The sequence below is a fragment of the Halichoeres trimaculatus genome, unplaced genomic scaffold, assembly GCF_033239565.1.
Source record: "Halichoeres trimaculatus isolate MK-OKI-2021-1 unplaced genomic scaffold, fHalTri1.1 fHalTri1_scaffold_10, whole genome shotgun sequence".
In the NCBI taxonomy this organism is placed as follows: domain Eukaryota; kingdom Metazoa; phylum Chordata; class Actinopteri; order Labriformes; family Labridae; genus Halichoeres; species Halichoeres trimaculatus.
The window spans coordinates 5577978-5605966 of NW_027437187.1; the positions used below are offsets into that span (position 1 = coordinate 5577978).

Here is a 27989-nt window from a genome sequence, read left to right on the forward strand (position 1 = left end):
CTGCCGCTCTCTTCAAGTGTGTGCCACTTTTAACCTTTATCCATTACCTGCTGCAGTTTGCTGCTGTTTTTTGTTTACGGCTTCCTGGCGCCTGCTGCAGTTGCATGCTGCTCTCTGAAGCCACTTGGCTCTCTCTACAATTGCCTGCCGCTCTCTACAGTTGCATACTGCTGTCTTCAGTTGCCTGCCGCTCTCTTCAGTCTCGCGCCACTCTCTACCTGTATCTATTACTTGCTGTGGTTTGCTGCTGTTTTTTGTCTACTGCTTCCTGGTGCCTGCTGCAGTTACATGCTGCTCTCTGCAGCCACTTGGCTCTCTCTACAGTTGCCTGCCGCTCTCTACAGTTGCATGCTGCTGTCTTCAGTTGCCTGCCGCTCTCTACCTGTATCCATTACTTGCTGTGGTTTGCTGCTGTTTTTTGTCTACTGCTTCCTGGCGCCTGCTGCAGTTGCATGCTGCTCTCTACAGTTGCATGCTGCTGTCTTCAGTTGCCTGCCGCTCTCTACCTGTATCCATTACTTGCTGTGGTTTGCTGCTGTTTTTTGTCTACTGCTTCCTGGTGCCTGCTGCAGTTGCATGCTGCTCTCTGCAGCCACTTGGCACTCTCTACAGCTGCCTGCTGTTTTCTGCAGTTGCCTGATGCTGTTTGATGCCTGCTGCTGTCCCTGTCTGCTTTTTTCTGCTGTTTTTTGCTGTCTTCTCTTTGCTGTCTGCATGTGAGGTCCTTGGAGTGGATCAGCTTTCACACACATGCACACACATACACACACGTGAGTCTACACACACCTACAATCAGTTGTGTCATTCAGGCTGTCATTCAGCCTCCTCTTGTCCCTGTGTAGGTGAGCTGATGAGGACTGGACACACTTTGAACACACACTAATGATAATCCAACAGATGACTCAGAGCGTGACTCATTCTGCCGTGACAGAAACTCTGGAGTGTGAAGTGGAGGAGCTTTCAGGGCTCTGCAGAACAGCTTCAGTCCAACATCTCAGATGACCTCACAACCTGTGCTTTCATCTAGAAGTGTTCACCCTGAATGGGCAGAGGAGGAAATCTCCTGTTTCCTGATCTAGCTGCCTGGACAGGTGTGAAAGCCTTTGTATTATTTATTGTGGTACAGAGTGAGCCGTTTAGCTCTCATACAAATATACAAACACTAAGTGCAGCCGTTTGAAATCTGACACACTGCAGGACACAAGACGGCTGATATTAAGACACCTCCTCAAAAAAACACAATGTACACATGTGTTAGTGTGTAACTGTAATCATGACACCAGTCCTCACCTGTAAGACTCTCCTGACCAGACCATGTGACTGCTCGTGGCTTCAGTCTGCTGTAGATTTAAAGAGGTGGTTAACCCCCCCTCACATTTAATCACTACCACTGGGATTTAAAGATGACATCTGAGTCCAGGATTTGTCTGGTCTGACTGCAGGACCAGGAGAAACGACTCTTTAAATGTTTTAATGGAGTTTGGTTTGAACTGGGTTGAGTTGAAAACTGTGGACTGATCTCTTTAAAATGTGAAAATGTTCCTTTAGCTGATGATCTGCCCATTACTGATGCTCACGCCGTTACATGAGTTTCTCCTTTCGCTGATGGACGCCTGTCGGGTCCGATGGGGGGTGAACAGGCAGCTCTTCATGTTGGACAGCTGAGACTGTCCAATACTGTCTCTGTGTTTGCTTCCTCTGAGATCTTCTTCATCCTCCTCTTCTCCCTCAGTGTCGGCCATGTTGCTGTTGACGTCTGAGTCCAGATCAGTGCCTTTCAGAGGAGGACAGTCAGCTGAGTACTCGATCTCCTCCACGCACGGAGGCTCATCATCCTCGAAGCAGCTTGAGGAGAGGGCAGAGGGAAATTCAATAAACAGAGAAACTCTCCGACACAGAGTGAGACAGTAACACTAAATACTCTTATTTTCTTACTTGTGGGACTTGTGGTCTAGGATGTTGTGGTCCAGGTCGATGTGGTGGATCAGGGTCTTGTTGTAAAGAGTTCGAAGGTCTTTGCCCACGTACAGCAGACTCTGACAAAACTTCACACCCATCTCCTGCAGCTCTCTGGTTCCTGTCTGCAGACCCTGCACACACACATAGACCCTTCTCATTAGAAGCAGACCAGTGTGTAAATGGTGGAGTGTCTTAGGCCTGAGCTGGATCCTCTGTTGAAGACCAATATGTTGAGGTTGTGGCTCTTTCTAAGCTTATACAGACCAATGAGCTCAGCAGTAGCTTGCGCATACAGCGCGATATCACCACTAAATTGGGCACAAATATTTACATAATTTTCCAAGGCACTCTGGCATTCATTTTGGGCCCCAAGGAGGACGCTGAAGCACGGGTTTTGACCCAAGAGAGCTCAATGGTGAACATAAGCACTCTTTTTGGTTTCTTAAAAAGGCATTTAAGCACACAGTTTGGCCTCTAAGAGGGCATTTTTGTGTTTTGCATCCATGAGGGCACTTTTGTTTGCATTTTGGCTACTTTAAAAGGGCTGCGAGGACTTTGAAAGAGATTTGAAAAAGTCTTCCTTCTAGATACATACCTGATTGTAATCCACACTTTAAAATGAGATTATCAGCACCAATGTTGCTAGTTACAGGTTATTTAAAATTCTTTCTTCTTAGCTTCCAGTTCTCGTTGTCCAGGACCAGAATGATCTACTGCACGTCTAGTTCTCTATGACAACACCACGCAAGCTAGAATAGAGAAGAGATAAAACACAGAGATCTGTGTTTTCCTCTGCTGAAAACGATTCCTGTGATTAATTTTGTAGTGATGGTGGACACTGGAGCCTAACTGTCAGAAAAAAAAGGATAGAAGAGCAGAAGAAAGATAAACAGGGGAGTGATACAGCCTGAGCTAAAGGCTAACTAGCCTTTAGCTCAGGCTGTATCACTCTATAACACAGGGGCTTAGCACTGTTTGTGATAATGTTGATTCCAACCCACAGTCAGCAGTTATTCTGCAGTGGTCTGTTCAAACTTGAGAGTCTATCAATAAAATGAAGAGTGAGGTTACGTTAGCTCTGATTGGTAGATGACTGGCAGGACACAACCAGGATTCACTAACGTTACACATTACAGACATGTCTTAGAGCACCTGGCTGCCAGCTGAGCTAAATATAAACAGCTACTGAACTACATACAAACTGACAGTGTTTACTTATTGTCACGTTAGCCTACAGATAAGTCAGAGCACCAGGCTGCTGATAGCGCTACATATAGCCGGCTACTACAACGTTAGCTTGTTGTCACATTTCAAACTGTAGCACTCAGTAACTGTAGTGATAGTAGTAAAAAGTTGACTTTAACAAAGAGAGTAGTTTTGATCTGATCTCCATTTAATTCCAAAACAAACACACGCCTCACTAAAAGTTATTTACAACAGTGTGTGAGACTCCTGGCCAGAAGGTGGAGAGGGAGTGCAATAAAAAACAGATCCTCCTCAAAGCATTTTTTTTCTAAAGAAACACTTAACATTGTCTGATAATGACAGTAGAATAGGTCGATCATTGACTTCATATGTTATTCAACCAAAAAAGGCACAAATTTAGTGGTTGTTTTTGGTATAGCTTTTTAAAACGCTCTTTTTTTCAACATGGTGTCATATGACTTGGCAAAAGGGACTCGCATCCCCTAACTCTGCTTTTAGCTAATGTGAATAACAGGTTGTCATGAGTGAGATTGGGCATTTCAGGTCGTGTTGATTGTATTTCTTCTTAAGTAAGATTTAATTTGATCATTTATTAAGATGATTCATATATATTTGTATGGATGCAGAAATACTAGCTTAAAAGGAGATCGAGTCCACTTTTTCGGACTAGATGGAGTTAGCTTTTGTGCTCAGGTTTGTTTTGTGCAGGTGAAAAGATGGGGCTTTATTTCTGCATCAGCCACAAAAAAACCCAGTTGTTTGCAGTGCCCAAGGCAGCATTTTACCACATTTTGGCTCTCAAGAAGTTGCTTTAGCAGCATTTCAGTGCCCAAGATGGCGCTTCTCTGATCACACACACCTTGTATATTCCCTGGTCACAGCCGTTGTAGGTGCTCTCCATGGTGTAACTTCTCAGCACTCCCATCTCCCTCCACACCACCACACGCGCTGTGGCTGAGCGGGACTTCTCCACCTGATGGAGCAGAGAAAGACCTGCTGCTCTGACTGGATTCACTGTTATCAGTGTGATCGTGACTCCAATTGTGTTCAACATCTGGTTGTGCTCAGGTACTTTACCAGGTAGTTGCAGCTGTTGAAGGAGAAGGCTGGAGCGATTCGATCCAGTGTCTTTGGAATAGTCTGAGGACAGAGGGAGAAAGAAGGAGGGAGATGAGAAAACCCTGACCCTGTCGCTGACACTGTGGATGCTGCTACAGTTTCTCTGTGTCTCACTCTGTATCCAGGGTCCTCCTTCAGACCCACAGTGTCCACAGCAGAGCCTGACTGCCACAGCGTCTCCTTCATGCTGCAGCCATACAGGAACACATTCTTCTTCCTGGAGTGTCCGTGATAGTCACAGAACACCTGAAGGTCAGGTAGAAAATAAAAAACAAATTTAGCACCAGTAGGAATACAAAAACACAGAAAAACATTTTTGTATGATTGTTAAATCATCCAGGCAGTAAGGAGTTAAGAAATAAAAAAGAGAGGAAGTGAAAGGTTAGTATAATGGGCTCCACCAGCTGATGAACATGACAAGAATGTAAATGAAGTGCAGTGGCAGGCTCCACACTGCAGTTTAGCTCCAGTCCAGTCAAGTCCAGGCCAGAGGTATCTGTGAGGTAATACTATCATGATACTGACTATATGATGGAAACCCTGCATCTGCACCACTGCAGTGGCAGATTAAAGCAGGAATTGATGAGCTCAATGATTAAATCAGTGATAGATTAAAGCAGAGAAAGACAAATGGCTTCACTGACAGATTAAAGCAGTGGCAGATTACTACAGAGACTAACAAAGCCCAGACAGATAATTGCAAAGATAGGTTAAAGTAGCAGTGCCAGGTGTCCGAAGTTATTTATTGTGATATTAACAGATAACTAAACTGGTTGATTGAAGCAGTGAATTTCAGATTTTCAATGTGACATATTACTACAGTGATGGATTAAAACTGTAAGAGTTTACCCAATTGTAAGTCAAAAGCAATGATTTAGTACTGCAGTGTTAATTTTGTGCGGCGCACCGCCGTGCCCTGCCAATTTGACAACTCAGTAGACCGTCTGAGCAGAGATGGGTGTGACGGCACACCAGGGGAGGTGTCGGCATATTCATGTTGGCGCAGTGACAGTTTCGTACCAAGACCAGTGCAGAAAGTGCGCTGAAAGCTCGCCAGCTCCAACCTGGTCCATTCTCGGCGCAAAGCGGAGCGCACCCTCCACAGCTGTAATTTGGTGACAGGCGCACATGTGCGCTCACGTCAACAAAGCCTCAGAGGCAGGTTTCCAGAGTGTCAGACACATTTTAATGCAATAAACAATCACAGCAATCACTATTTAATGTAACCGTCTGAACCAGCTTATACATTTGTATCTATATTAACTGTCCCGTCACATCTGATGTCAGATTAAAGCCGTTTGTCATAATGGAAAGTGAACCTGACGGCAGCTGGAAGTTTGATGCACATCTTACAATTAAACAATAAACAGCCTTAACATCTGATACTGAGTATATATCTGGTTCTCTCATTTCATTTAATTCAAAGAAAAGAGGGAGAGAAAAGACAAAGAAAAAACAGACAAAATAAATGTATGTCACTCAGGATTTACCCGTGATTTCCCATAATTCTCTGTTTTAGTCGTTATTTTTAACATGATCTAAAAAGATGGAGTACATTATTGTAAGGAGGATGAGGTGGAGACACTGTGAGAGTATACAGTATATCACCAAAGGTTCTGCTATTTGGTGATGACAAACCAGGAGTGCAGGTGGATCAAAAGTATTCTGAATGGATAAGCCAGCTGTGTAACTGTCTCTTCATTTTGTACTCCTATTAATGACAAAGGAACAGATTAAATCTGTCCCGGGAGCTGGCCCACACGGTGACGCGCTTCGTGTCCTCCGATGCGCCCCGCTGTCCATTGACCTGCTGCAGGGACAGCTGCTCTGACCGTCTCTTCTATCGGGTCACACTGTTTCCGCGGTGCTGGGGATCACTCAGACCAATCAGACGCTGCGCCTCGGCCGCAGGGCATTTAAAGGCAAGGAGAGGCCCTGTCCGCGCGGCAAAGGCCGGTGCAGGGCAGGTGCACCTACGCTTGCGCATGGTCTACGAAATTAGAGCCCAGAGACACACTACTGCAGTGAGAGATTACTGCATGGACTGTTTTCTGCAGGGACAGATTACTGCAGCGACAGGTTACTATAGAGACAGATCACTGCAGGCACAGATTACTGATGTGAGAGATTGTTACAGAGGCGGACTACTACAGGGGCACATTACTGCAGGGAGTCACTGACTGAGCAGCGGTCATTGAGCACAAAAATCTCACTGCCAACTAGTATTTAGGTGAAGTATTTCAAAGCGAAGAAGACACTTGACTGTGGTGCTGGTGAGGAATTACAGTCAACGCAGAGATTTAAAGCTGACTTATTGGAGCAGACAAATTCAAAGTGGTTGTTATCAGGATGGTAAGGTTCATGATAAAAGAAAAAGCAAACCTCTGAATGTGAACTCAAGTCTCACTTCTCATGTCTGTCTCAGAAACTCGGCTTTCAAACAAAGGGATAGAATATTTCCTTAAAAGCCTTTTTTCATTTTAAGAGTGCAGTGTGTAACATTATGTCACATGATCATCAGAAGCATCCATCAGTACAGAGAGCGTGTGTGTGTTTGTGCCCATGTGTGTGTCTCACCAGTGGGGTTCGTCCGATGCTGTTGAGGTAGTAGAGGAAGCCTTTGGTGTGGTAGATGGTGGGGCTGAGAGAGGGGTCAGGTTTGCACCACTGACGGTTCAGATCCTCACCATTCAGGTCACAGCGGCTCCTGAAAACACACACACACACACAGTATCTCATGTTTTATAGTTCAAAGTTTTACAGTAAAGACAGTGCTGTCCTCTAACTGACTGTGCTGTCCTCTGCTGCAGTCCTGCTGTATCGATGTTTCTCACTCACATGCCGTTGATGACTCCGTCAGGGTTGAGCATGGGGATGATTTTAAAGATGAAGGCCTCCCTCAGACTCTGAGCCACTGGGTCACTGCTGCACAGGAACTCCAGAGTGCCCTTCATCACCCAGCTGGCATTAGACTCACCTGGATGGACCCGTGCTGTCAGCACGATGCACGGACGATTACCTGCAGAGACACACAGACATCAGCATATCTTCAGGTCAGCTGTTATCAGGAATCAAACCTGTGACATTGAGGGAGCTGCAGTGTTTCCAAACTGAACCAAGAACTCTGAGTGAGGAGAAGTCTGAGCTGCTGAAAGACAAAGACCTAGGGCGCTTTGTAGCAGTGTGCAACACTATGTATCTAGCCGAGCTCAGGCAGCCAGTTGCACTCCATACTAAAGACGGGGTCAGCAACAAGAAGACATGAGACTGGAATAACAGGGTTCAGGGCTCAAACAAAAAGTACAAACAGAGAATATGTAGACTGAGAGGAAACCTGATATTAGAGATATGAGATATTATGCTAATGTGGCTATGCTATCATGAATCTAACAGGGTTTCCTCCTCTACAAATGATTTCTTCATTTTGCTGCTGCCAAGGATCACTGGCTTTCAATTAAAGAAGGAACACACACACACACACACACACACACACACACACACACACACACACACACACACACACACACACACACACACACACACACACACACTCAAAGTATTAAACCAGTGAAGCTGCTTCTTTTATTTCTGCTGTTGACTGAAAACATTTAGGTGTGACAGCAAAGATGAGTATGAGAAGAAAAAAAAACATTATTTCAGCTTTTTACTTACACCTGGATCTGTTACACAACTAAGATGATATAATCTTTTATGAGAGAAAAATAAAATTTATAGGTGAGCAGAAGTACACTGCTCAAAAAATAAAGGGAACACTTAAATAACACATCCTGGATCTGAATGAATGAAATGTTCTTATTAAATACTTTGTTCTTTACAGAGTTGAATGTGCTGACAACAAAATCACACAAAAATTATCAACAGATATCAATTTTGTTAACCCATGGAGGTCTGGATTTGGAGTCACACTCTAAATTAAAGTGGAAAAAGAATAGGCTGATCCAACTTTGATAGCTGGTCTCCTGAGGGATCTCCTCCCAGATCTGGACTAAAGCATCCCACAACTCCTGGACAGTCTGTGTGGCAACACAGACTGGTTGATCATGTGTTGGTTGATGGAGCAAGACGTGATGTCCCAAAAGTGCTCAGTTGGATTCAGGTCTGGGAAACAGGCGGGCCAGGCCATAGCATCAATGCCTTCGTCTTACAGGAACTGCTGACACACTCCAGCCACATGAACTCTCTGTGATTCTCTGGCAAATGCCAAACATCCTGCAAGGTGCTGGGCTGTAGGTACAACCCCCACCTGTGGACTCAATGCCCTTATACCACCCTCATGGAGTCTTTTTCTGACCCTTTGAGCAGACACATGCACATTTGTGGCCTGCTGGAGGTCATTTTGCAGGGCTCTGGCAGTGACCCTCCTGTTCCTCCTTGCACAAAAGAGGAGGTAGTGGTCCTGCTGCTGGGTCGTTGCCCTCCTACAGCCTCCTCTACGTCACCTGATGTACTGGCCTGTCCCCTGGTAGCTCTTCCATGCTCTGGACACTACGCTGACAGACCCAGCAAACCTTGCCACAGCTCACATTGATGTACCGTCCTGGATGAGCTGATCTACCTGAGCCACTTGTGTGGGTTGTAGACTCCGTCTCATGCTAATATTAGAGTGAAAGCACCACCAGCATTCAAAAGTGACCAAAACATCAGGCAGAAAGCTCAGGAACTGAGAAGTGGTCTGTGTTCACCACCTACAGAACCACTCCTGTATTTGGGGTGTGTAGGGTGTAACTGACAATAATTTCCACCTGTTGTCTATTCCATTTGCACAACAACATGTGAAATTGATTGTCAATCAGTGTTGCTTCCTAAGTGGATAGTTTGATTTCACAGAAGTGTGATTGACTTGGAGTTAGACTGTGTTATTTTAATGTTCCTTTAATTGTTTTGAGCAGTGTAGTAAAATAGATTTAAAATAGATGAAAGTAAATAAGAATGTATATTAAGTTGCAAATCATTTGCTGAAACTGAATGTAGATGTTTGAGTTTAAGTTTTTAAAAAGGCACCTGAAGGACTCTCAGAGAAACAAGATTGTCTAGTCTGGTGAGACAAAGATTGAACTGTTTGGGCTTGATTCTAGACCAGGGGTGGGCAAACTTTTTGATTCGTGGGCCACAATGGGTTCTAACATTTGACAAAGGGGCCGGACCAGGAGCACATGGATGGAGTGCTTTGGCAACTATCAGGGTATCGTTTGTTCATTCCATATCCGTTTAAGAATCCAAAATCAGAAAACGGATAATGACTTGTTATTCAATTTTTCGTTTTCAAATCAAAAATCAGAAAACAAATAACGGTCTATTTTTCGCTGTTTTGATTTTGTATTGAAATTAAAATTAGAATATGAGAGAATGGAATTATAATGGGATTTGTAATCTGGGTATGGTTCGTTCTTTCGTTATTCTGTTTCAGAACAATATTTAAAAAAAAAGAAATTAAAAAATGGACTTGTTTTTTTGTTTTTCTGTTTTAAAACCAAAATGAAATAACAGAAAAACAGAAAAAACGTGTTTTTTCTGAAGGTTTATACAGACATGTTCCTAAGCTTTTTTTTTTTTTTTAATAAGTAACAGATCGCTGATGATTCACTCCATCTTATCCGCGCGCATATGCGCACTTCCATGTGTTTCAATGAGTTTTGTTTTGTCCACTTTCCTTTTCTTAGGTCTGTTCATCTTTACAGAAGAGCTGATAGGTCAGAGGGTAAAGTGCAAACGTGGAGTAATAGGCCTACACTTCACCTCAACAAAGCCAATGTATCTACAGTGCGCCATCTAGTGGGAAAACATCAGAATTGCAGGGAAAATAAAACATTAACAAGGTTAATTCATTTAATTTTTTCAAGTTCGGCGGGCCAGATAAAAACGTTTAACAGGCCGCATGTGGCCCCCGGGCCGTAGTTGGCCCATGCCTGTTCTAGACATTATGGCAGAAACCAGGCACAGGCAGTTCACAGCTCAACAGTGAAGCATAGTGGGGGGAGCAGCATGCTGTGGGGATGTTTTTCAGCACCAGGGACTAGAAAACTTTTTTCAGTGAAAGCTTAATTGAACAAAATGCAGAAAGATCCCCAGTGAAAATCTGTCTCACGGCACCCAGGACCTCAGACTGGGCTGAAGGTTCTGCTTCCAACATGATGATGACCCGAAGCACACAACAAAGACTACACATGACGTTTTAACTCTGTTCTGGAGAGACCAAGCCAGAGCCTGATTTTTAAGCTGGTCAAACATTCCGGGAGGGACCTAAAAATGGCTGTTCACAGATGGTCCCCAACCAAACTGACCAGGATTGAGAGGGTTTGCAAAGAAGAATGGCAGAAAATCCCCCAGTTCAAGTGTCCAAAGCTGGTAGCATCATACCCAGAAAGGCCTCAAGCTGTAATTGTTGCAAATGTCCTTATAGGCACAGTGTACCCATCTTCTGATGGATGCTTCCAGCAGGATAACACTTCACGTCACAAAGCTCAAATCATCTCAGACTGGTTTCTTGAACATGACAATAAATTCACTGTACTCCAACGGTCTCCACAGTCCCCAGATCTCAGTCCAGTAGAGCTCCCTTGGGATGTGGAGCAACGGGAGATTCTCATCATGGATGTTCAGCCGACAAATCTGCAGCATGTTGCAAGACACCAGACAGCTGGAGTCACAGACTGAGGAGTTCCCTGGATTCCCACCCCACTGATGATCCTTTCTTTGTTCATGTTGGAGAATAAAGCCTCAAACCTGTTGACTCCTGGCCTGGCTCCACTCATTATATTGGTCTCTTGCTACATTCAAGCTAACTATGATCTGGTTTGACAGGGTTCGTTTCACTTTAAAAGTCACTGGGCGTTATTAACTGAGTTCTGTGCTCTACTTCCTGTTCCCCTTAATCCTCCCTGCGGTGTATTGACGTGTCACAGCTCAGGCCTCCAGCAAAAATCGGATGCGTTTCTGCTGCAAAAGTCTATGGCTGGGACCTGCCGGAGCAGTGATACAGCCAGCCAGCAACAGAGCGGATCCAGTGTGAGTTGACACATTGATTTGAATAGAAACCCCTCTGATCTGGTGCCGTGATGGAGCAGAACCAGAGTGGGGACGCATCTTTTCTATGTAGGCCGTGACATGCGTTTCAACAGGCTGTGAGCTGCCAGAGTGAAGATTTTGTAAACTCTGGTTTCATGATTTCCTGTTAACACCAGGCATCTGAATTTTTGGTTCCCAAACGTCACAGCTAAATGACAGGGGTTCATTCTGAGTGGCTGGCACTGGTTTCTGTCTGAAAAAAACCCACTGCAAAATATGGGCTAAAATGAATGAGGAGGGCTTATTCATTTTTGAAAATAAAAGGCTAAAATCCAGTGGGTTTTCTTTTCTCAGTACTTTAAACAGTGGTAAAATACCCTGCACACATATCTAGACGGGGGCATTGGAGGCATTGTGTTTTAACATTGATTATACCTGAAACCACTGCAGCGGGGCAGATGTCAGACAGGATGATTTTAAGTACCCAGTAAAAGAAAAATCCATCTCATAACTGAAATTAGTTCATGTGTATCTTTTTGAAAAGGGATATGCTGATGAAGCTGACAATGCTGACCTCTTTCACACATAAAGCATAAGCGCTGGGCTTCACAGTGCCACAGTTTTTGGTGCATCCTAAATCATACTGGATTCATCTCTAGAGCACTGTGCCACACAGCACAGGGCAGCACCCATAGCAGCTGGATACCCAAGATCACAGGAATCCCACCCATGACAACATACTTGCAAGGTGATTTATCAGTATGTCAAACTCATCTGGCCTTCCCAAAACTTCAGCTCCTTCAGTCCATGCCTTCTCCTTTCTGTTGGTGGCCTTATAGAGAGAATGTGTTGTGTCCAATTATGAAGTTTTACCTCCAAGATTAACTTTTCCTTGTCCAAAAGGTCGGATTTCCTCTTGATCTGACCTGCTGATGACTTCTGGACATGTACCAGAGATGTAGTTTTGATAAACATGATTGAGATACTCTGATCGTTTTTGTGTCTGATTTCCTGTTTGGTATGATCTGCCCTGCAGATTCATGTATTTCTGCAGCCCACTTCAGCAAAAAAATGGACTCCCACGCCAGCGGACCTACTTCACACTTTATGTGTGAAATAGGGGTACAAATTTTTAATAGTTTTGAGATGTTATTTTAGCTCTGTTTATTGACCTGTTTTGTTAATTGGGTGATTGTATACACGTATTCAACACTGGTGTCAGCATGATGGATAAATAGATAAATAATCAGGTTGCTAATATTATTCTATGTCAGGAGGGGCATGACAGATGATAATTTAGAACCACAGGTCTAGTGTAGCACAGTGTGAACAGTCTCTGTCTCTGTTCTCTGATTACAGTGCATGGAGAATCTCTAATTATCATGAACAGCTAGAGGCAGGACTCACGGAGCTGGTGCATGTCTCTCCAGCTGCGGCTGGCTGGACAGGCTGTGATGGTGACCAGAGGACAGCAGTTCTCAGCTAACGTCTCACAGAGGACCTGCTGTCTGAAGAACACTGTGGACGGATCCACCAACTTCTGCAGCTCCTTCAGGTGAGCCTGGCAACACACACACAAAGACATACACACACACAGAAGAAGAAGAAGAAGAAGAAGAAGAAGAAGAAGAAGAAGAAGAAGAGGAAGAAGAAGAAGAAGAAGAAGAAGAAGAAGAAGAGGAAGAAGAAGAGGAAGAAGAGGAAGAAGAAGAAGAAGAAGAAGAAGAAGAAGAAGAAGAAGAAGAAGAAGAAGAGTGGTCAAATACTATGACCTCCAGGGAGAACAAAGCGGTAAATGTTTGGGCAGGTGGATGTTTTACCTTGAGGGCGGTGTGGGTGTAGGGGTAGTGGTAGGCGAGGTAGCAGACATCCTCTTGGTGTTTGAAAGTGATGCTGAAGGTCAGAGTGTAGAAGGTGGATGCTTTTGGACCACGAGCAGCACAGAAGTGGTTCCTGCAGGAACATTAAGTAAACCTGGTTCAATCAGGTGTGGTCTGAAGATCACCTCCACCTGTCTGAGCTCTGTATCCTCAGCTCTGATCAGAGCCCCTGCTGAGGTGCTATGTTCTTCATAATTACCCTGATGGATAGTGTCAGGACCATAGACTTAAAAAAAAATGGACATCTGCTTGCTCAGCTCGAAGTGAGGTCTCCACAAAAACTGCTCCCCCTGGTGACTGGCTGCAGTATAGGTAAAAAAAAAATCAGGCTTTCCAGCCATTCCAGATGGGCTGTGGTCAAACTTTAAAAAAGTATTACACCTCGTAGAAATTTTTCTCACGTCCAATTGTTGTGGTGATTTGAAGATATCATTTGGCTGTATTGTATCAAAGTCCTTTTTTTTCCAAAAAGTTTCGTTTTCATTAGTTAATCGAGGTTAAAAAAGAGGCTTTATGTAACGTTAAATGATGATTGACAGCTGCCGTTCTCGTGTATTCTTTTCGGGGATTGTAAAATATGTCGGGAGGTAGAGTCAGGAAGTGATTAGACTCTCAAAAGAAAAAAAATATATATTATTTTTGTCACCCAGCTCCACTCAGATTCTCCCAGAATCCCTCATCGTCTCTACTGCGCAGAATCTGGCTCCAAACTGCTACAATGGTGGTGCCTGAGACGGCGGTATTTTGGCTTCAAAACCATACAATGATTAATAGCGGAGCCACACTGTCCACTCTATATACAGTCTATGGTCAGGACTTAGGGACCTTTACTTTTGTAACTTGAGCTTTTTATCCTCACCTGAAGTAACACACATCAGATCCAGTCCTGATCCAGTGCGGTCTGCCCTCCAGAGCCTCTCTGACTGAATACAGCACTGGCTGCATCCCTGCAGTACACACACACACACACACACACACACACACACACACACACACACACACACACACACACGCACACACACACACACATACAACCATACCAACATTAAAAACGGTCACACACAAATAATTCACACAATAATTCATTCTAACACACTCACTATTACATATATGTGAACATTGTTGGACTTAAGGACACAAGGACATAGGGAAAGGTCTCTGACCGTAGTTGAACTGGCTGTTGGTCTTCTCACAGTTGATGACGTTGAATCTGTACGGGACGTCTGGCTCCATGTTACTGACCTCAAAGTAAAACCACTGAGTGTGCTGGGAGCAGTTAGCGTCTGCGTTCAAGATCAGGTCGTACTCAAACCTGCAGGGGGGGGGGGGCAGGAAGTGAGGTGAGCTCAGGATGCTTCCTGGTTTGTTAGAGGCTCCACATCAGTTCACTCTGTTCACTTTGTGTGTGTACATACCTGCGGACCTGCACAGCCTTCCTCAAGTTGCCACATTCAAACTTTGAGTAAAACCTAAGAGCGTCACATGGACACTGGAGGCTGAGGACAGAGACGCAGAGGACAAAGTACATCTCAGTTTAATGACACAGTTAAGGCTTAAATATGTGTGTGTGTAAGTGTGTGTTTTCTTACCTGTTGTCTTCCAGGTCAAACACCACCTTGTTGATGATGTCATCAGTATTCAGGAAACGTCTGACATCTTCAAACACCTTCAGTCTGACACAGAGAAGCACACACATGGGCACCCTGAGGTGGATCTGTGTGGTTTTGAGTTCATTTACAAGGTTTGTCTTTTTTTTGTTGTGGCTCTCAACTTAATGATCATAGCGCCACCAACTGGCCCTGAAGAAAGCTATCTTATTTAAATATAATATACCCAGGTTTATTTTCAAGTAATCCACTGCTTTGTCAAAAGTCTGACTCCTGTATCTTTCAGACCCACTGCACTCTGAAACCACCTCCACTGTTGCCATTTTACAACACTGTGATCCTCTGATACCAGCTCTCTAAATGTTAAACTGCCCTTCTCTGTGATCATGTGACCTAAGCTAGACCCCCACAGCTTCTTCTCCCAGTACCTCTGGACGTTGGGTCTGCGAGGGGGCATGGGCTCATGACCTGGAGGGGGAAGGTGGCCCCAGAAATCAGGGAAGGCCAGGATGCTGAAGCCAGGGATGGATCTGGTTTTGGCGGCTGCAGCGCGATACATTCGTGGGTCATGGTGGGGGATACAGGCTCCATGACGCTCCAATAACCGGTCAATCATGGTGCGGTGCTGGGACTCTGCTGCTCCCTCCTCCTCAGCATCCTGAGCCCCTACACTGGGAACAGAGGAGGTCTCCTGTCTGCAGGGGAACAAGAGAGACCATGGGGATCAGCAGCTCAGAGAGGTTGAGGTAGGGGGCAGCTCAGAGATGACACACACAGGTGATTGTGTTTCGGCATACCTGGCCTCTTTCACCAAGCTCCTGAAGCTCGGGCTCGTGCTCAGAAAATTTCTATGACGGCGAAAGTTATCAGCTCCTGACTGAGAGGAAACTGTAGAGACAGAGGGAGAGAGTTTTTACCTCCTTTGGATGAGTGCACTTTAAAGCACACTTCCTCTTCAGCAGAGTTAGTAAAAACACTGTGAAAACAGAGACAAAGCACACGATCACAGACATTCAGTGAAACTGTGAGACATCGATCAGCAAGCCGGGCAGGGTCAAGCAGCTGGGGTCCAGCAAGCTCTACCAACCAGCCCAGATTAATGTACTTTTCAGTCTAGACCTGCCCAACCCAGGAAGTCCAAGAGGGTCCCATAAGCCTTGTTTCAACCAAGCGGTCCAGGATGGATCAGTGCAGTTAAGTGTGGGTTGGCTAATTAAGGCCCGATCCTGTCTGAGTTCCCACAGCCAACCGTGCCCTCCTTGGCAGGTGGAGTATAAACGATAGCCGTGTCAGCTTTGTAAAAGAGTAATCCCAAAGCAACATGACCCAGCACTCCCCACCAATAAATCCAATGAAGAAGAAAGACACAGTGAACAAAGAGCAACGATGGAATCGGCATGTGTCTCTTTGTTACAAGAGCAATCAAGCTACCACTGTTGCTTGGGAAGTGACAATTTTTTCGACCAGTCTGGTACTGTACTATGTCTGGCACCCCAACAGAAAGGAACCAAAAAGAGGGGCGGTACAGGTCGGAAATTTGGGGACCTTTTAGAGACGTTATTGGCTATCAGGGTTCTTCCTCTGTAGGATATCTTAGGAAGGAGATGCTTCCGCTCCACTTTCACTCCACTTCCTTTGCTTTGTCCAGTGCACCTTCCTAGTACCTTTTAACACTGGCTTTATCCTCAAGCAAGACCATCAGGGACCTCAGCCCTCCTCTACTTCTTTCAGCTGAGGTTGTTAGAGAATAGGGCTCTCCCTATCACAGCCTCACTGTTTCCCAGTTAAACCTGGATTTTCTTGTCTTTGTCATTTTGATCTGAGCTCTAACTGTCTGGCACTCCTGTTGGTTGCAGTCTGTTGAATATACTTGTTGTTTCTCTTACCTGATGCATGTCTCTCTGAGGACATTTCTGTCCCTGAGTGAGACCCTGAAGAGGACGGGGACAGGTCTCTGCTGCCTGTGCTCCTCTTCCTGTTCCTCCTGAAGGAAGGGGAAGAGAATTCAGCATCCTCATCGGATGATGAAGATGATGATGAGGAAGAAGTGTCTTCTGACGCTGAGCTCAGGTCCAGCTCCTGTGAGACAAAGATCACAGTCAAAAGGTCATGAGATATTGAAACCTGATCTGGGATCTCAAATGATTGACAGAACAGGATGCCTAACGCATGGCCCAGGATTGCCAGTATAACTCTATAACATCATAAAAAACATGTACACGATTTCCCTAATAAAACACCAGCAAAATCACAATAGTACAATAATGTCAAAAAAATATCGCTACAATAACACCATAACGCCATAAAGATGAGGTCTAAATGTCAATATAATATGACAGAAATATCACCAAAATATTGTCAAAATGTATCTATAACATCACAAACTCTGTGCATCAAGAACCAGCTGTCTGTGTGCAGCATGGCACAGACCAGCTGTCTGTGTACTGCACGGCACAGACTGGCTGTTTGTGTGCAACATGCCATGCAGTGTCTGTGCTCCACAATAGATGAGCTTCTGGTGCTCAGCTCAATACTGTCTCAGTAAAGTTGATTTAAATTTAACTGAAAAGGCTCTATAGTGACATACAGAGCACAGACTGCCAGTCCATGTCACAAAGCCCAAATATCTAGTCCATGGTATGTGCAGAGCACAGACAGCAAGTCTGTGCCACGTACAACACAGACATCCTATGCCCCCATGCAACCACTTGATGTTCAGCAGGGTCTTGTATCTACTGTGTTCCCTCCTCACTTATGGTTACAACAGAAAAAAAAAAAAACAACAACAAAACTTAGTGTGAAAAATACACCTTTTTTGTGTGATAAAATAACACTGTGGGTGTTAGAATTTTAACACTATGAGACAGTTAAAATAGTTATACTTTCCAAAGTGTAAGTTAAACTGAATCTGCGAGAATTCTATAAACTCAGGTAAAGTGTTAAATTTAACACTATGAGAGTTGAATCAACAATATAAATTTTGCAGTGTATCTGTAGATTTTCACCCATGACTCTGAATCGATCTGTCAGTTGAAAGTCAACAGTAAAATATCAACATATGTCCAACATTTCACACCCATCAAATGACTGACTCTGTTGATACCCTTAAGTGGCTATCAATAGATAATATATTAATTGATTAGTAGTTGATTATCTGTTGGTTGTCAACATATAGTATATAGACAACTATCAACAGACCTTCACTTGGCATTCATGACTAAGCATTTAAAGACCTGCATTCCTTTTAGGTTTCACAAATTATTGAGTTGAAACAACTGAGAACTTAAAGTTGGATTGATGAAAAATGTTGATTTGAAAACAATCAAATCTTTAAGTTCATTTGACTAAATCGATTGTGTTAATTGAACTTATTAACTCAATTTAAAAGAACTTAATTTATTTAGGCATGACCAATTGAAGCAATAAATTAAGTAAGTCTAACTGTTTTCTTTTTTCCATGTAGTATCACAAAAAATCATGATAACCATGATATGACCTTAATGTAACTGTTAAAATTAGTTAAATCCTAAAAATAGCTCCTGTCAGATTATCATGAGTTCACTTACAGGAATAGATCCTTTTAGATTAACACAAATGTGCTTCCTGTTAGTCAGATGTTAACACTTTTATCATTTAATCATCAGAGCAGTCACATTCATCCTGTTTAACATGACATGAAACATTATCACAGAGCCAGACCCTTATTCATTATCCCAGACTGAAGCTATTCCTGTCTCTCTCTCTCACACACACACACACACACACTCTCACAGAGACAGAGAGGAAGAGATAGAGAGAGGGGGACTCTTTACACATTAGAGTCCTGATTCTGAGTCCTACAGGCTGTACTCTGAGCTGATTTTAGCAGCTGTTGATCATTAAGGTATGTTTGGTAAATCTTAATTAGAAAAGTCTGTTTTAGCTGCTGGAGAAATGTGACAGAGTGAAGAGTGTTTCTCTCTAAAATGTTTCAGGAAAGACCAGACAACCTCAAAGAGAGGTTTTATGATCAGACATCCTGAATGACAGACATATGGATGGACAGACAGTCAGACCAGATTCAGGAGATGAGAGTAACGACAGGAAGCTCACATCATTGAACAGGAGCGGTCTTTTACCAGACTGAACCTTTAGCTTGGATGACACCATTCATCCTCAGGTCAGATATGTCCATATCTAACAGGGATGACAAACTGGTTACTCACGGCTTTATGGAGGATTACAACACACCTGGCAGTCACGTCTCTTTACACAAACTGCCTTAGGGTCATGACAGTGTTCTGTACATCTTTAAGAGAGATGATCACCATGTTGCTAGAATTTAACATTGTTTGTCCCTGCAGTGTGTGTGTGTGTGTGTGTGTGTGTGTGTGTGTGTGTGTGTGTGTGTGTGTGTGTGTGTGTGTGTGTGTGTGTGTGTGTGTGTGTGTGTGTGTGTGTGTGTGTACCTGAAAGTCATGAGAAAGTTCTGGAAACAGTCTGCTGTACTGATTCAGCAACTCTTTGGGTCTGTCTGGCTCTGGACGGCGACGTAGTTTGTTGAGGTCTGTCTCCAGGTCATCATCCTGAAACAGAAACACACACACACACACCATCACTAACTCTATTTGGTCTGTCCTAAGTCCTACATGCATGGATTCTTACTATACTCCATTTTAAGGAGGATATGTTTAAAGAGACAGGAGACTCAATTCTTTAGTTTCACTCAATGATCCTGAATTCAGCAAACTTGGGAGTGGACTCTGTTATAAGAATTCAAGGTGAGTCTAAATTTACTTCAAAATGATTCTGATTACGTGAAGAAGCACACCAAAGCCTAACAAGGTGAACATGAGATCATAACCAATGAAGTACATGAACTGAGATCAGGACAAGCTTTAAATAACTTTTATGAGCAGATGGATTTTCTTGAGAATGCAATAGAAAGACTTGGACCAGATAAAGCTGATGAATACAGGGCTGAATCTGAGGTACAAGAACTGTTCACCCAAAAACTCACACTCCAAAGCTGGTCATAGAGTACTGTGCAAGAGGTCATACAGACTTTTTTGTGAAATAGATTTTTCGTAGCAGAGATGAGCTGACAGAAGCCGCTTTTTCCTCTGAGGGAACCAAAAAGTGTCCAAGTACTGTGAAATTTGAAATAAGGTTAGAAAGGAGGAAAAATGAATTACAAAAATCTAATTCAGGAGAAAAAGAGTGATGGTAACAAACTTAGGAAACCCTTCAGCAAAAACCTGCTTGATGACTCACAGAAATAAACCAGAGGGTATGGATGACGTGGAAAGGAGATTATTAAAGTAGTTTCAGATACCAAAAACTGCCACTTTGTCATATTTTCAACCCAAGTCTGACAAAATGGGAGGATTTCTCTCAGATACCTTAGGTCAGTGGTTTTCAAAGTGTGGGGCAGTCAGTACATGCATCCTTAAATTTTGCAAAATTTTGCAGTCGAGACTTTCAGAGTGGTATATTCTTTTATCATTATTTATATTCCTGTCTTTTTAATAAAAAGGATGCTCTGGGGACTTCATGCTCTGTGAAGGGAGGCTCACAGTTTTCCACTTTAAAAACCCCTGCCTTAGGCCCTCATTGATCTCCATATTTACTAATTCACCAGTGACTTACCTTATGCTCCATAATTGTAGTATTGGACTATTTGCAGGTGATACAACAATATATATTTTTTTTTATTATCAGCTAGTACAATTATCTTAGTTAAACTATTACACACAACTTATTTAGGACTCACTCTAACTCTGAAAAACTTCATCTCTTTCCTTCACACCACTCCATATATACTATACTCTATTCTGATTGGTCAAAACTCACAGCTGTGTGTTATCACACTACAGGTGCTCTGCCAATCAGAAACATTCAGCTTAGAAGGCCCCACCCCCACAAATTTCCTCCGAGGAGGAGATTAACAGGAGGAAACAAATTACCGAGGAACTTATTACAGACCCTGGTTCCTGCCATATATATACACAGTTCCTCAAAAGGCTCCTGGTCCCAGGGGAAAGTTCCTGCTGTCAAAAACCCCCTCAGGAGATAAAGAGGCAGATTTTATATTCGGACCCCTCGATGACAGATGTCCTAGATTTTAACTCCAGAGGAGTGAGGAGCACATCTGTCAAGTGCAGCCTGATATCAGAAAACACACTCACATATTCTCTGCTCTCTGCCTCCTGGTTGTCTTCATCCTCCTCATCCTCACTGCTCTCATCTGGAAACAGAGGAAACATTATCACTGTCTGGTCATCAAGCAGCCATGTAAGAAACTACAGCTCCTGAGCTCACTCTGATCCCTCCACCAACCTTACCTGCAGCCATCACCATCTCAGGTATGTCATGTGACCTCCCAGGTAGAGGGAAGGTGTAGGCAGACTGATCTGAGGTCAGAGGCAGAGGAGTTTTAGGGAGACACTTCCTCATCAGCTGCACGGACGGCTCCACCAAACACTCTCGACCTTTGGTCAGCAGACATGTCTGAGGGGGAACAGAAAGAGAGGACATAAGGACAAGAGGGTCAGCCTGGTCATCCTTACACACCTGGACAAAAGACCAGGACAAACATCTGGACCAGGACACGAGACGTTTGAGAATGGAGAAATTTAAAACTGTTTATTTTCTTGTAACAACAATGTAAGCAACAACAAAACCTCAGACATTAGGATTCTCTAAACTAATAATAATAATAATAATAATAATAATAATAATAATAATAATAATAATAATAATAATAATAATAATAATAAGGCATAGGCTGTCTGTGCTCTGCCTGGCATTGACTGTTGATTAGTTCTCCACAGTACATACTGTGTGCCTGTGCTCTGCATCATGACATGGACTTGTTGTCTGTACTTCATGACATGGACTTGTTGTCTGTACTTCATGACATGGACTACTTGTATGTGAAACCTTTTCAACTGACTTTAATAGTAATGAAACATTATTTTGTTTGAAGCATAATGGTGTATACTGTGGCACGCAGGAAGCCAGTCTGAACTGTGGAACACAGACATTGTGTGTGATGTAGCACACAGACAGCCGGTTTGTGATGCATAGAGGACAGTGTGAGGACAGAGTGACTGGGCCCTTAACTACACCACTCTGAACTGAGAATATTATTCAGTGGATAAAAATTTGCTTTTTTTTTCTTTTTTTTTCTTTTTTTTTTTTTGTAGCATTCTCCTTCTTCCTGAGCATCAGTCACTTTCAGTTCCAGAGTTCTGGGTAACTGCTGCTGATGGTTGAAACCAGATCAGAGGAGCCTGCTTTGAAACTTGCGTCTACTGAGTTTCCCTGACGTTGACTGTGACCACGCTGTGACCCTCAAGGCTATTAATGGTCTGAAACCTTGGTCAAAGTTACCTGAGAGCACAAGTCTCCTGGGTTCCTGTTCTTTTATACAGCTTTCATTTTTTTTCTCTCCATTTTACCAAACAAATTAAAAAGGGTGTTTTAAGTTTAACTTTTTGCCTTTTGGAGAATATTTTTTGCTCCAATTAATTCATTGTTTACAAAACCAAATACTTTGACCAAAAACTTTTGAATGCCACTGTTTTCATATTCATCATGTTTTTCTGTTCAGAGTTTGAATTAAACTGAGGGATCCTGCTCTCCACACATGCTGAAACTCTGAGTCTCTTAAGGTTAAAGATGATCGTAAACTGTTTTCCTCCAGGTGAACAGAGGACAGCTGTGGCTCAGTGTTACCTGTGTAGTGTGATACAGCAGTCGGAGTCCACCCTGTGCAAACACAGCCTGTCTGCCTGCAGTACTGGAGGTGACCTTATGGAGGCAGCACAGCAGAGAGTGGCAGACAGTCGTGGCCTCGTGCTGACTGTCATTACTGAACCAGTCCTCGTACAGCTGCAGGAGACCTGAGACGTAACCCTTCTCCACCGCACACGACACGTTAGCCTCTGAGAGGGACATAAGAGAGGAATAACAAATTAAAGGAGGTCTGAGGGTCTGATTTACAGAGCAAGTTTAACATCTGCACTCTGTGCTGCACAGAGCTGAGCTGTGTGTTCTCATCCTGACAGAGATCCTGAGTTAATCTGACTGAAGCTGTCAGAGAGTGATGAAAAGAAGTCAGTATCCTGGCGTTAAATATGCTCTGTTTGTCATCCAGGAGAAATGAGACCTTTAAGAAGGAAGCCAGGATGATTTTAGATCCCTGAGATGCACAAATCTAAGCTGTGATGAGGGTAAAAGTTTCCTTCATATTGAAATCAAACCCTGTATTAAAGATGAAAGAGAGACACTGAGCATGTTCCTCCATGTCCCTCTCTGTAAATTGGCACTTTGACACGAGGAACAGCAGAGTGCTGCATAAATGATGAGAGAGCTCGGGGGCCCTGCAAATATCTGCCTTTTCCAGTGTTCTCTCTGTCACCACACAGTGTTGAACACAAGATGTGACGGAGAGGGAGAGGAACTCAGAGTTTACAGACAGAGAGAAGGAGGAGCAAGACTCTGTGTTTGCTGAGCTGATCTGAGTTTATCTGCAGCCTCACAGGACTCAAACAGGAGGCTGCAGCTCCTCCTGCTGCTCACAGCCACTAACACTCCCACTGATTCAGACCAGTCACAGGTGTGTGTGTGTGTGTGTGTGTGTGTGTGTGTGTGTGTGTGTGTGTGTGTGTGTGTGTGTGTAGCTCTGAACCTGTCCGTCTCTCTGTCCCCCCATTACTCTATCTCTCCTCCTCTAAGACCTCACAGAGCATCTCTCTGGTATCATTTCATCAGTTTCATTTGACCAGTGGAGAGAGCTCAGGCTGCCTGAGGCGCACACACACTCACACACACACACACACACACACACACACACACACACACACACAACACACACACACACACACACACACACACACACACACACACACACACACACACACACACACACACACACACACACACACACATGCACGCACACATTAGAGTTGACTCAGACAGGTGCTCTGTCTGGACATGCAGAAAGGGATCAAAGCTCGGGAGTGCCCTCTGCTGGAAGAATGGGAACGTTGCACAGGAGAAACAGTCAGGTGATATTACAGATCTGCAGCAGTTAACCCATCACTCTAAATCTCTCTTTATGTGTGTGCCTTTGTGTGTGGGTTTGTTTTTCAAGTAGTGATGGGTACCGAATGAGGTACTTTTATAGGTACCAACCAAATTCTGTCAAAAGTACACAGTACCGTTTCATGTAAAATCAAAAGAAACCATGTGTAGGTACCCAAATGCATCCTTGTGACTGTGAGGGAGTGAAAGAGTAAGTGATTTCCGTGCTGGAAATGAACACAACATTGCAAGGTTATATGTTAACTTAAAAAATTTGTATATCTTATTATTTTAAAAATTGATATTTTTTTAATCACATGAACACAAAAAGTACCGAAAATTGGTACTATTGAGTACCGGTACCAAATGCCAGATACCGGGTATAAGTACCGCATCATTTCAAATGTGAAAGGTACCCATCCCTATTTTCAAGAGAGAAGAACTTCATGCATTTTTCCAGGAACCTAGTTCTGTGCGTGGCACTTAAAAAGACTGTACTGTCACCAGTCTGTGACCCTTGACTCCTGCAGGGTCAAAGGTCACAGACTGGTGAAGGTTTTTTTGCAGGCTATCCAACTTGTGTATGCTAAACATCCTGAACATGCATTCCTTCATCAGTCCTGATTTTTGATGGACACAGACACGCCCCTCTGTCATTCACATGCTGTGGTGTCATTTCCTGAGTTTGATGGTAAACCTGAATCATCACGTCTTTCACTGACCCCCTATGATCTCAGTCAGTGCAGGCACACTCTAATCATCTCTCTATCTGAGATAAACAGTTTTCATTCATCCACTGAGCTCTGAATTCAAACACTCCCTTTACAGGTTTTTCAAATTCTCTTCAGACTCTATCATCCTCTCTGTGTGAATGTTTGAGGTTTCAGCATAATGATGATGATGATGATGACGATGATGATGATGATGGTGGTGATAGTAAACTTACTTGTGCAGAGCAAAGCAGCAAAGGCAGTGATGGCGGCCCTGAGGGAAAGAAAGGGAGGGGTTAGTCTTCCACATGGTTTGATATTCACGCAGTGACTCTGTAATCTGATTGGACGGGGGTGTTTCATTAAAGCTGATGGTCTGAGCAACATTCCTGTGACTTGTTTAGACTAATCAGTGCAGGACTCATACAAACAATCTTTCACCTGTGTAGGTATGTGGACTTTGTGCAGACTCGAATTATAAAAAAGTGTGTTTACAAACTGTGCCAATACAGACTGTTAAAACAGAATGTGTTTATAAACAAACCGTGTTTATACAGACTGCTCTACAGCCTATGTTGTTACAATCTGAATTTATAAGGACTTTCTTTTGTACAGACTTTTGAAACAGATCATGTTTTTGCAGACTTTTGAGCCGTGTTTGAACAAAAAATTTATTCAGAATGTGTTTGTATAGACCAGGGGTCACCAACACGTTGCCCCCAGCACATAGGCGCCTGCAGGAACCACTAAGGTGCCTGCGTGGCATGCTCCAAAAAACAACACTGGCCACTATAAAGCTCCATCCAGGAATGTATTAATGTTTCCTACCATCATTGCTGTGCATTAATAATAAACTGATTTACATTATTGTTATTAAAAGGTGATCCACACAGTTTTTGTTCAGGAGCTTTGAATCTGACAAGTAGCCCTTTGTACCACTCGTTTCCTTTAAGGTAGCCCTCAGTCGCAGAAAGGTTGGTGACCCCTGGTATTGGGGACTAAGTTAATATGGACTATTTTATATAGACTGTATTTACACAGACTGTAGTGGCATAGACTGTGTTCATATAAACAATGATCTTATAGTCTATGTTTACATTGGCTGAATTTAACATAATATGTTTATATGTTAATAAACATATATGTTTGTTTATATGGATTGTGTTTGTTTTGACTTTTCTTGAGAATATGTCTACATGGAAATATAACAACAAATATTTACAAACTATTTTTTCAAAGACTGGGTTTAAATGGACTTTGTACGTTTATACCCCTTATTCTAATTCTTTTTACAGACTGTGATTTTATGCACTATGTTTTACATTGACTGGGTGTATATATACTGTGATTTTATATAGACTAGGTTTACATAGCTTGTCCTCATGAAAAATATACAGAATTCTCCAATATGGACTGGATGTATTTTTTAATACAACTGTATTCATATGGACTTAATGCTTACAGACTGTCAGCTTCTTGCTTTGTGACCGCTCAGAGCTCTTTAAATAACATATCCAATCGTTCATTCATCACACCACACTCACACACTGATGGTTGTGTAGTTCTCCTCTTTTCTTACAAAAGATTGATTCGTCAACAGCTCCCAGATGATTGTCTGCTAATGAGACCCCTGGTGTGTGTGTGTGTGTGTGTGTGTGTGTGTGTGTGTGTGTGTGTGTGTGTGTGTGTGTGTGTGTGTGTGTGTGTGTGTGTGTGTCCAGTGTAGTGTTACCAGCAGTCAGTAATGCAGGCTGCCTCTAATGAGATCCTGAGAGGGTGAGGAGGGGTCGTGACCCCAGAGGTCACAGTTTGTTTACTGAGTGTGTCAAACACAGCTCTGTTACAGGACGTGTGGTTTACACAAACAGAAAACAAACAGCTCTGAAAGGCACACAAACCATAATACTAACACCACTACAGAGGAACGGCCGCCATTGCACGCCATGGCACGCCATGGCACGCCAGGGACACGCTCCCTGTCTGTCTTGGGCTTTAGTGTCCCCTAGATCTCAGGGTTCACTGTCTAAGAGGGACAGTGGGTGCAGAACCACACTATTCCACAAAGACATCGATCAAGACCCAAAGGACAGTCTACAGGTGAACCGACTGAGTCCAGCTGTGATCCCCGGAAAACAGTTTCAGAGGAAACATTCCTCCTCTCCAGCTCAACCAATCCTTGGATCTTAATGTTTTAGAAAAAACCCTCTAATACCCCATGATGCTTCCTTGAATATAACATCTGCTCTGCTCTGATGTCTAGATTTGAGATTTTAAACAAGATGAAACAGATCAAACAGGTGAGGTGATGTTAAATGGCGGTTTCTTCTTCCTGGTTTAGTCTTTGGCTCTGCTGCAGCACAAACTCAGCCGGCTGTATTCAGTTTTATCCACAACTTATTTATAGTGGCAAGTACACAGCGTGTAAAATGATGCCAAACACCACAGCAGATATAGCCCCAGATAATCTGCAACCTCTGTCCCTGCATGACTCTGAAAGATATAAACAAGAACTACAAAATCATAACAGACTCAGAGAAATATACCCATCATGCAAAGATAGAAAACAAAATATCAGACTCAGCTCCCTGGGCCTAACCATGAAGCTAAAGGCTAGGTTATGGTTTCCACACACAGAAGGCAATGAGACATGCAAGAGAAGGCGTGGAACTTTTATACTTTTAACACAGTGTCTGATGGCGTCCATTCCCAAACAGCAGGTGTATTCCAAGCGCACATCTGCCACAATACTAAGCTGAAATTGTTCACAAAGTTTACAAGATTTTTTTTTGCCAATTCCTCTTCTCTGCCAAGTTTGGCTGCAATGTCACACCAGGAATTGTTCAGTATACGGTAATCACGATGATCTAAGTGGGTTATTCGTGAGTCTCTGTGCAAGAAAGAAAGGCTAGAAAATTTTAGATCAGCGTGGCTTGGAAATTTTCTGTTAGAAAAGGACCACATGACATAAACAGGCTGCAAAATGATGTAATTCATCCACACTGAGCTGTCCAGATCTTGCAAATGTCTCATACAAACCAAGCCAACCTTTACCTTGACCCTGAGTCTTTGTGCTCTTTTCAGACATGCTGAGACTTTGGCCTTCAGAAACAAATTTACCCCCTTCATTTTTTTAAAAACTTTTGTTTGGGTGGATGACAGGCCTATACGTATAAACATACATGCAGTTTCCTAGATACCCAGCTACATGTGGACATGGCCTTAGACAAGTCACTTTGAAACAGAAGAGCTGATGGATGTGAGAGACCTGTAGAGACCTGCTGATACAGACTGGCTGGATGCTGTGAGGTCTGAACCTCAGGTCAGATTGTGGTGACAGAGAGGGTTCTAGGGCCTGTTTTCACTGACAGAGGTCAGACCTTTGGTGTGGGACTGACAGCAGACTCACTGACACC

General features: G+C 43.4%; 1 protein-coding gene across 1 annotated transcript in view; it reads right to left on the minus strand.

The window, feature by feature from the left end:
- Positions 1-1347: 1347 nt before the first annotated feature.
- agbl1 (AGBL carboxypeptidase 1) overlaps positions 1348-27989 on the minus strand; it is a 59131-nt gene continuing 32489 nt past the window's right edge. Inside the window, exons 7-27 of the mRNA XM_074678003.1 lie at positions 24813-24850; positions 22517-22725; positions 21121-21286; positions 20965-21023; positions 19246-19362; positions 16684-16876; positions 15595-15685; positions 15226-15492; positions 14780-14863; positions 14606-14686; positions 14354-14502; positions 14050-14137; positions 13131-13263; positions 12718-12871; positions 7123-7303; positions 6862-6991; positions 4399-4530; positions 4243-4305; positions 4025-4138; positions 1936-2090; positions 1348-1845 (exon numbers count right to left, since the gene is read on the minus strand). Coding sequence (XP_074534104.1) covers positions 1545-1845; positions 1936-2090; positions 4025-4138; positions 4243-4305; positions 4399-4530; positions 6862-6991; positions 7123-7303; positions 12718-12871; positions 13131-13263; positions 14050-14137; positions 14354-14502; positions 14606-14686; positions 14780-14863; positions 15226-15492; positions 15595-15685; positions 16684-16876; positions 19246-19362; positions 20965-21023; positions 21121-21286; positions 22517-22725; positions 24813-24850 — 2905 coding nt within the window. The 3' untranslated portion in view covers positions 1348-1544. The remainder of the gene's footprint in view (positions 1846-1935; positions 2091-4024; positions 4139-4242; positions 4306-4398; positions 4531-6861; positions 6992-7122; positions 7304-12717; positions 12872-13130; positions 13264-14049; positions 14138-14353; positions 14503-14605; positions 14687-14779; positions 14864-15225; positions 15493-15594; positions 15686-16683; positions 16877-19245; positions 19363-20964; positions 21024-21120; positions 21287-22516; positions 22726-24812; positions 24851-27989) is intronic.